Source organism: Antrostomus carolinensis, unplaced genomic scaffold, assembly GCF_000700745.2.
Source record: "Antrostomus carolinensis isolate BGI_N321 unplaced genomic scaffold, ASM70074v2 scaffold14989, whole genome shotgun sequence".
NCBI lineage: Eukaryota > Metazoa > Chordata > Aves > Caprimulgiformes > Caprimulgidae > Antrostomus > Antrostomus carolinensis.
In genome coordinates this window covers 20,186-29,906 of record NW_010339341.1, presented here as the reverse complement: position 1 = coordinate 29,906, position 9,721 = coordinate 20,186, and the positions used below count along the sequence as shown (strand labels likewise).

At 39.2% G+C, this 9,721-nt stretch overlaps 1 protein-coding gene across 1 annotated transcript in view; it reads left to right on the top strand.

Annotated features, from left to right (window-relative positions):
- Positions 1 to 4,877: 4,877 nt before the first annotated feature.
- CDK19 (cyclin dependent kinase 19) overlaps positions 4,878 to 9,721 on the top strand; it is a gene marked incomplete at its 5' end in the record, with an annotated part of 16,754 nt that continues 11,910 nt past the window's right edge. The window contains 3 exons of the mRNA XM_010175809.1: positions 4,878 to 5,021; positions 5,280 to 5,349; positions 6,331 to 6,403. Of these exons, the coding sequence (XP_010174111.1) occupies positions 4,878 to 5,021; positions 5,280 to 5,349; positions 6,331 to 6,403 (287 nt within the window). The remainder of the gene's footprint in view (positions 5,022 to 5,279; positions 5,350 to 6,330; positions 6,404 to 9,721) is intronic.

The window sequence follows — 9,721 nt, the reverse complement described above, 5'->3', positions numbered from 1 at the left end:
TCTGTTCCAGCTAAAAACCAGGACACCTTGCCTTGTTTTGCAGCAGAGAAGGTTTAGGTTGGATGTCAGGAAAAATTTCTTTACTGAAAGGGTTGTCAAGCATTGAAACAGGCTGCCCAGGGGAGGGGTTGAGTCACCATCCCTGGAGGGATTTAAAGCCCTGAAGGTATTTAAAATATATGTAGATGAGATACTTAGGGACATGGTTTAGTGGTGGACTCAGCAGTGTTATGTTTATGGCTGGACTTGATGATCTTAAAGGTCTTTTCCAACCTAAATGATTCTGTGATTCTAAAGAATTGGTGAATCTTATATTGTAGCTCTTTGTAGGTGACCTAGATTGCCTTGTTTAGGCTAAGACCATGCTAACTAGTTTTTGGTTACCCTGCTTGTTGCATTACCCCTTGGTGGACATAGAGAAGCTGTATTCTGGTTTCCATCCACTGTTTGCTTTGTTTACCACATTCACACCTGTCCTAGAGTCTGGACTTTGCAGTTCTAACCAAAACAAACAAACAAAAAAGCAGGTTGGTTGAAGCTGCTAGGCTAAATTCACTAATGATGAATTCCACTGATCGATTGCAGCTGAATATATGTTTTCCCATTCTTTACTTACTTTCTTTAACAACAGAATTTTATATAAAAATTATATGAGGCAAAGAGCTTGTTTATGTATTTCTTTTCTTGGATATAGTTAAGAAGCATAATCTATTTCGTCTTGGACTCTGTCCTGTCTTCACTGAAACATTGTAGTTAATATGCATGGGAAAAGATGTTTCATTTTGAGAATCAAGGCTATTGCTCAATAAATTTTCTTATTGTCTTAAGTTGCCATAATATTCTTAAAGAATGTTTCCAAAATATTGGAACAAATGCAGAAATAAGATTATTGTGCCATAGAAAGGAAAGAATACATGAGCATTTGTCTGCTTAATCAGCCCTATCATTAAAACAGCTGTGTCAGCATCCTTTTGTACTTGCTCCTTGGCTACAGTGCTAAAGTAGAGCGGGACATGCAGGATTTTCTCAGCTTTAGTAGCTGACCTATAAAGCTATTAGTGTAACAGATTTTAAAACTGGGACATAGACAGCCATGCAAATATTCCAGTAATCTGTGCCCTCAGGCATATATATGGAAAGGTTGTTTACCAACCACCAGTGACAATCTTTAAAAGGCTATTTTTTCCTTTTGTGAAATTATTATGTAGTACTTGAGAAATATTGTTACAGTGGAAAGATATTTCATTGGTGAGTAGGTTTGAATGGGACCTGAGTAAACTGTTTGGTGAGGAGTCTAGAGGAAGAAGTATGCTACAAAGGCCTTCACTCCCACCCCTCTTCCCAGAGTCAGGTAGCAAACCTGGCTTGAATTCAGATTCTGTGTAAACTTGAGGAAAGTGGCAAGTCTGGAAGTCTTGGAGGGCAGAGTAAAAAAAAAAAAAAAGCAAACCACAAAAAACCCCAAAAACATTATAGGAATGGCTGTATTACTCTGGTATATTTATTAAGATCCTCCTGCGACATCAGATGGGAAAACATTTAATATCCAGTGCAATATTGTAGTGCCTATATGGCCCTATTTTCAGGGGTTCTGGTACATAACAAGTTAAAATGGATAGTGTCTGTAGTTTGCCTGTTATTTTTGGTGGTTACTTTTAAACAGAAATGTTATTTGTAATGAAGTTGTTATACAGTATTATAAGAAGTTCCTCTTGTGCTAGAGGCAGATGTACATTAAATTAATAATGCACTGTAGTTGAAAAATACTGCTGATATGGTCTAAGCTTTGCCCCTGTAAATGCCCACTTCTGGGGGGTGGTACTTCTTATTTGGGATAGATTTGGAATAGATGTAATAATCATTAATCCTTTTTAGGGACCACAAACTGAAAACATGTGAAATGGCACTGGTTAGGGAAATTGGTAATTATTGACCCTTTTTTCCATAGTTAGAGCTGAAGTTTGTATTTGATTGACTAATATGAACCATGTAGGAGATAAATACCTGTTAGGACTGCTTGTATTGATGAAGCTTTTCAACTTGCCAGAATTTAACGAGGCATTCCTTCTAGAAAAATGCCACATGTGGTAAATAATTACTGTAAATTATGAATGTTATTTAAAAGAAAACAAACAAACAACAAAAAACCCCCAGGGACTAGCCAAACTTGGCGGAATATCATTAACTATGAGAATGATTTCACTATGTGCCAAGGATGTGTTTGAGATCAGGTTACATTGAAGTTAAATTAATGAAGGGAAGACCCTGACCTGCTCGAGCTGCATGGCTATAAGGCCTTTTCCAGCTGTTTAATCTTCATTGATGGAAATTAAAGCTTCAAGTTTTCTGTACTAAGTATTTTGGGTTATCTTATTTTAGTTCTTTGAAGCTGAAGATTATCTGGCAAGAGACCGAAAGCGTTGAAACCCAGCACTATGAACTGCTAGAGACTATAATGACTGATCAGAGCTAAAATGTTCTTATGCTTGACTTGTCCAGTGATGCCATCGCATAGAAAATACCCCACTAGCTTGGGAGTTACCAGTGTTATTCAGATGTAACTTCCACTTGGTACAACGTCTGTCTTTCTGAATTCTCAAAGGATTTAAAATGTGCTGTATGTATTAATCACTGAGTCAGGAAGGGAGTGGCTCTGCTGTCACACAGTTCAGCTGATGAAGGAGGAACAGAGTTTTGAAGTTTGCTGTGTCACAGAATCACAGAATGGTTGAGGTTGGAAGGGACCTCTGAAGGTCATCTAGTCCAACCACTCTTAGAGCACATAAACCAGGATTTTGTCCAGACAGTTTTTGAATATCTCCAGGGAGGGAGATTCCACAACCTCTCTGGGCAACCTGTTCCAGTGCTTAGTCACCCTGACGGTAAAGAAGTTCTTCCTTATGTTCAGGTAGAGATCAATCATCAGGGAGATTTCCCAGTTCAACTTTGCTGTCAACAAGAATACTAGATTTTGTTTTTCTTTAAAAGGAAAAGGTAAGTCTGGGTAGAGCAGTAATGAATAGAATAACAAGCAGTGGCCCAGCCTCTCCCTTGCTATGTGATGGACAGTGAGCCCTGCGGAAAGCCATGAAAACCAAGAGAGCTGCAACTCCTTTGGCCTCTAGGTAAACCATCTCCAAAAGGATTTGCTGTCTAGTATGAAAATGAATGAATAGATGCTGTTAAATGAAGATGCTATTCTTCAAATAATAAGCAATTTCCATTCTGGAGTAGATAATTTATGCCTGCTACTCAGGCAGGAGTTGTGATTAATACACTGCATTAGCTGCTTGGGCAGATAAAATCTCAAGTCCTAAAGATCTTTTTTTCATGCAGATAAGGCTAATAAGAAAAAGGAAGATAAAACCCTGAGAAAGTGATGTAATACACAGAGCAAGTTATACCCTGTCGAAACTGTAAAGTCAGACCGAAATGTTATCAGACTTTCCTGTAAAAGAAGGAGGGTGAAAGCCTTATAAATTGGGACACCCCAAGCTCCACACCTGTAACATGGTGGAAATGGAACTGACGTGTTTTGGCAAAGAGAGTGTGATGGCTCTTTCTTCATTCCCCACATAAAGAGAGCAGTGCTTTTTTCTTTCTTCGGGAGACCATGTGTGTCACAGGCAGCATGGGCCAAGCACCATCAGTGCCAGCAGGTGGGGTTTTGAGTCTCAGATTAGTTGCAACAAGCCAGAGACTTCTCTTGGTGTGTTCTCTTTAGTCAGAATCTAATAGACCAAACTCCAGTGAGGTAGTTTTTTATCTCTTAGACCTAAAAATTTGGGGTGAATTGTTTTCAGTATTTATGCTGTTAAATTTAACAAAATCTAAAAGGTTTCCAAGGGTCATCTAGTTTAACGTCAACTACTAAGCAAGTCTCCATGCTCTTGTATTCAGCAATCTATACTCGTTATTCATCTGATCTTAACAACTTTTTCCAGAGTTATATCCCAGACATGTTTGTCAATGTAGCAAATATGTGTGTCTTCTGCTATAACTTTCTTCTCACTGACAAATTCAAACTTTCATTTTAAGATGCATAATAAAGCATTTGAGTCATACAGAACACCAAGATGGATGGTGATACTAGTAACTAGAATGAATACATGCAATCTAGAAATTTCTTCTCCTATAAATGAAACTAATGTTCTTATCCACAAGAGGTGTAATTTTGAAAAGCAGGTTAATGAGAAATTTATGAAACAGAGGTTCTTATTTACTTTCATTAAAACATCAGTCTATCATGCTGTTGTTTTCTGTATGTACATGAGATGTAGATGAGCAGTTCTAGTATTGTTCCAGTGGGAGTCAATTGTCAAGTAATATTTTTTTTTTAAAAGTTTGATAATTGTTCTTCTACTCTTGATTAAAATTACAGTCTTGTTTCTCCATTTTAACTAGCTTGCACTATTTGGCTTAACGTATGAGTTATTAGTCTTTTCCTTCTTAGTATTTATTTGGCTATCAATTATCTGTTTGGAATTGTTCTGAAATATGTGATAGAGCTTTTATTTCAGTCTGTCTTTATTTGTGGTTTGGGTTTGATGGTCAGTTGAATGCCATTTAAGCTATGGCATCAGCAAATATTGTGTAGGTTTCTACCATAACAATGATACGTTAAGTGCTGGACTACCAGTGTACAGCTTGGAATAGAATTTGGAGACTCTTTATTTTGACTGAAAAAAAAAATCTCTAGATTTTACCGGTTTTTATGTATTTTATTAATGCATTATTTTTAAAGTACTGAATGTAATTATATTGTGAGGCATTTTATCTTACTGTGGTTATACAGGCTGTTGAGAAATTGTGCAGAAACAAAAAACAGAGTGATGAAGTGCAGTAAATTTGCATGAATTACCCTCCTTCTTTCTTAGATATTTGGGCAATTGGTTGCATATTTGCTGAACTATTGACTTCGGAACCTATATTTCACTGTCGTCAGGAGGACATCAAAACAAGTAATCCTTTTCATCATGATCAGCTAGATCGCATTTTCAGTGTAATGGGATTCCCTGCAGGTAATTTATTTTCATTAAAATGTCAGATGTAATGCTACTGAGTTGATTTTTTTCTTTTTTTTCTGAAGGAAATGACTAGTTGTTCATATAGGTACAAAGAAGCTGTCAGTTTGATGGATTTGTAAATGCTGATAATTATGGAACAATAGCGCTGGCCAATAGACAGTCAAACAACTGCTCTTGTTATTTCTTCTTGTGTATTATTTAACCTACACTTTCAGAATTGTAAATGCTTCTCCTTTTTCCCCTCCACCAAAGATAAAGATTGGGAAGACATAAGGAAGATGCCAGAATATCCAACTCTTCAGAAAGATTTCAGGAGAACAACGTGAGTGATGATAATACAACAACAGTTCAGTGAATGTCGCAGCTAGGCAGAAGTTGGCTCCTATCCGCTTGACTTTTTGGGGAGGGGCTTTTGGAGTGTTTGGGTTCTAGCACTATGACAGCTGTCCTGTTTGAACTGGCTGTTTTGTTTGAATGATGTTCTCTCCCTCAGCTGCTTGTTAAAAGCATCAGCTGAGTGGCCTCCTCATTTCTCTAGAAGGAGTTGTCGTAAGTGCCATTTAATCTATGGCAGGCACAGACATGTGAGCTTGCTTAAACCACTTCTATTAGCTGTTCAAGATAACTTCATTCACTTTGTGTGAGAAAGAATAGGGAAGCACCTCCCTGGTCCTTTTGACCAGCAGCTATGTGGAGACAGCCAAGTAGTGGACAGAAATTTGTGTGGAAGGTAGTGTGTAATAGGTTGTGATGCAAAGCTGATCTGGGATCTGAGAATTTTCCACTTTCAGTGTTTCCAGGTGCTCTGGCTAAATTAGTCAAGTGGTGGTGATAGATCACAGGGTGTAAGGAGCAACACAGAATCTGTTGTTAGGCAGAGGACATGGATTCAGGTAAACTAACTGCTCTGCCAAACTGCAACTGGAAACAACCTTAATAGTTTAGCTCTTGTGCTGTTATGAACTGTTGTACACTTTCTGTGGCAGAATTGCTTTAGAAAACCAGAGTATAGACTTCAAGTTGAGTTTCTCTGTCATATGCCCATGTCAACAGCTTATCCATACACTAGAAAAGTTGCATGTTCCGTGGAAATAATCTGTACACAGTTGATACTATTCCTGTTAGTGAAAAGCACACTTTGTGTGCAACTGCTAGATAAATATCTGACATGTTTTCTGATAGCAGTTGTTTTTATAGTTTGCTTGTTCAGGGCTGGTAAATGTTTTTGTGATCACTTGGTACAGTTCCATATTCTTAATGCTGTATTGTTTCAGAAATGTCTTTGTTTAACTGTATTTTTCAGATATGCCAATAGTAGCCTCATAAAATACATGGAGAAACACAAAGTCAAGCCTGACAGCAAAGTTTTCCTTTTGGTAGGTACAACTTGAAAATCACTGTGATGATAGGAATGAAATACATTTCTAATGGTAATATCAGTTTCTGTTCTTATGTCTCATTCTAATGAACACCGATGTTAAAGAAAGCTATTTATCACTAACTGGCCATTTTTGAGATGTATATATATACATATACATCCATGCTGAGGGTATACTTAAACTGCTGGTATTGAAAATCAGAAGGTCTTATTGCAAGGCACTTGTATACCCAGCCTTGCCCTTAGGTCTGCTGTGCAAATAGGATAGTGGGTGTTATATATCCCTTGATTCAGTGTTGTTTTAGAGAGTTAAAGAGCTCCCAAGAGCTAAAGAGTTTTTTGAAGAAAGGGAAGAGGAAAGGAGAAATTTAATTATTTCCTATAGTGATAGAGCTTTTATTTCAGTCTGTCTTTATTTGTGGTTTGGGTTTGATGGTCAGTTGAATGCCATTTAAGCTATGGCATCAGCAAATATTGTGTAGGTTTCTGCCATAACAATGATGTGTTTTTTGGTTTTTTTTTGAGTGATTCCAAGTAATATCCCTAAACATGGTTTGCTGGTTACCTAGTTGAGTCATTAATTGTAGGTGAATACAGGATTGTTCTGCCTAGTACAGCATCATTTCTGGATGCCTCTGTGATGACTTAGTGCTGTGTAAATTTAGGAATTAAGTTCAAAGTGACTTTGCTAGTGCTGTGAACAAGGTGCCTCTCTAATGAGGCTGTTAGTGCAACTAGAGTTCTAGTGGTCTAGTTTCATCACTACCTACAGGTTCAGCATAGCATAGCAGTCTTCTCTCTAGGTCCTGGCAAAGATTTGCTCTTTGACTTGTTACTGGCTGCTGGATGATGACACAAATAGCTGTGGAAACAGACAGGTTAAAGTGAGGTGAAAGTGAAGTATTCACATAAGAAGAGTGAGACTTCAAGAAAAAATGATTTCTTATATTCAACTTTCCGGACGCACATTGGAATCATCTGGAGGAAGAGTCTAATTGAAAAGACAACAATTGTAAGAAACATCATTAGTTAGCACTTGAATTTCCCTGTTTTCCTACAAAAGGTGAAAACCACCAGAAAGCCTGGTGGAAAGGCAAAGAATCATAGAATGGTCTGGATTGGAAGGGACCTTAAAGATCATCTAGTTCCAATCCCCCTGCCATCAGCAGGGACACCTTCCACTAGATCAGGTTGCTCAAAGCCTCATCCAACCTGGCCTTCAACACTTCCAGGGAGGAGCAGCCACAGCTTCTCTGGGCAACCTGGGACAGTGTCTGACCACCCTCACAGGAAAGAATTTCTTCCTAATATCTCATCTAAACCCACCCTCTTCCAGCTTAAAGCCATTTCCCCTTGTTCTATCACTACCTGCCCTTGTAAAAAGTCCCTCCCCAGCCTTCCTGTAGCCCCTTCAGGTATTGAAGGCTGCTAGGAGGTCTCCCTGGAGTCTTCTCCAGGCTGAAGAGCCTCAACTCTCTCATCCTGTCCTCATAGGAGAGGTGCTCCAGCCCTCTCATCATCCTCGTGGCCTCCTCTGGATTCAGTCCAGTAGGTCCATGTCCTTCTTGAGTTGGGGACCCCAGAACTGGACGCAGTACTCCAGGTGGGGCCTCATGAGAGCAGAATGGGTTGCTGTCAGCTTATATGACTAATTCACCAAGACTATGAACACTAAGTTCATAGTCATCTTGGGCGGGTAGGCTACTTTTCCAGGGGGCAATATTAACTAGATCTCTAAAGGACAAAAAACGAAACTTTTTTTGCCACCCTATGACATATTATATATGTTTAGATAGATAGATAGATAGATAAAGGAATTTTTCATTATGGAGAAATAGTGAGACAAGGTTATTACAGGGTGACTGAACAAATAGATAGGTGTCTACCTATGTATTCCCGTAGAGAATTGTGAGAATGAGAACTGAGATTTCCAGAAGTCTAGGGCTCTTTCTGAACATCATGAGGAAGACTTAGTTTGCCTAGCAACTCTTAGTCAAAGTTTTCTTGCTGTTTGTAGTCAGGGTTGAATAAGGGTGGTTTAGTGATCAACCACAGATATGGAGGTTGGTCTCAAATAGGCCAGTCTTCCAGAGCTCTGCATAAGAATGCCCAGGAACATGGGCAACCTTCTTGGTACTGCATCGCTGCGCTGAGGAGGTCCATGTATCTAAATTGCCACAGCCATGCTACAGCAAAGAGTCTTAGTACCTGCCTTATCTTGTGAAAGATCCTAAAAACCAACAGATCATGAAGGAAAAGTGTTCATTCAAGAGATTAGAAATGTGTTTGCTAATGAGCTTGGAGGTACATGTATTCTGAAGCAGACTCCCTAAAACTCCTTGTTCATATCCAAGGTAGTTATGTTATTTTTTTGAGGTAACCTCCATCTTGCAAGGTGCCCTCTAAAGTAATCTACTTTGTAACCTTTATTTGTCCAGACTTCGTGCTAATGAGCACAGAAGGTGTGGTGCATAGAGAAAATATGGCATCAAGTAGACCACGGTGCAGGATAGCAAATGACTCTTGACAAAGAGGAGGATATTGTGTCACTCTGCTAATTGACATTGAATGATAATATCTACATGAAGGGCGGAATGTTTTCCGTCCAGGAAGAGACATCTGTTCTTGCTGTCCTGAGAAGTTACAAGCATAGTATTTATAGCCATCCTGTCAGGCCAGTAGAGCCTGACAGCAAGCAATCTTGAGAGCTGCTGAGAAGTAGGAGACTGTTGATGAACTCCAGTCTCACAGGCTTTCCATATTGTGTTAGCAGCTGCTACCCTGAAAGCAAATTGTGTCCAGACATTTTTATTCATTTTTCTAGAATCAACAGATGCTACAGAAAACCAGATTTTGTCAAAGAAAGTTGGTTCACAGTAGCATCACTGATAACCACGATATCTCACTTGGAGTGACGTTGTATGTCCTGTCACCCGGAATAGGCAAACTGATTGTATCCTCAGGGGTGGAGAGGGATTATTAAGGGAATACGCAGATCATTACCAGGTCCAAGATATCCTTAGATCTCCTGCTGTGGTACATCAGCCTTATCTTTGAATGACAAAAAATGCAGGTCATGTTTGGAGGCAGCTTGTGATGATGGTGCTATATGGCAGGAAGCTGAAGGAGCTTTCTCTTGAGTAGTGCTACAGTGACCAGTTCTGAGGAAGGAGTCCAGAGGGCAGAGGCTAATGTCCTGTACTCTTCTGTCAGTGGTGATATCTTGTACTGAAGACCAGGAGTGGCCTTACACAGAACCTGAATGTTTGTCCCTGCACTCACCGTGGAGGAACTGAGGAGAAGAAATTTGCATCAC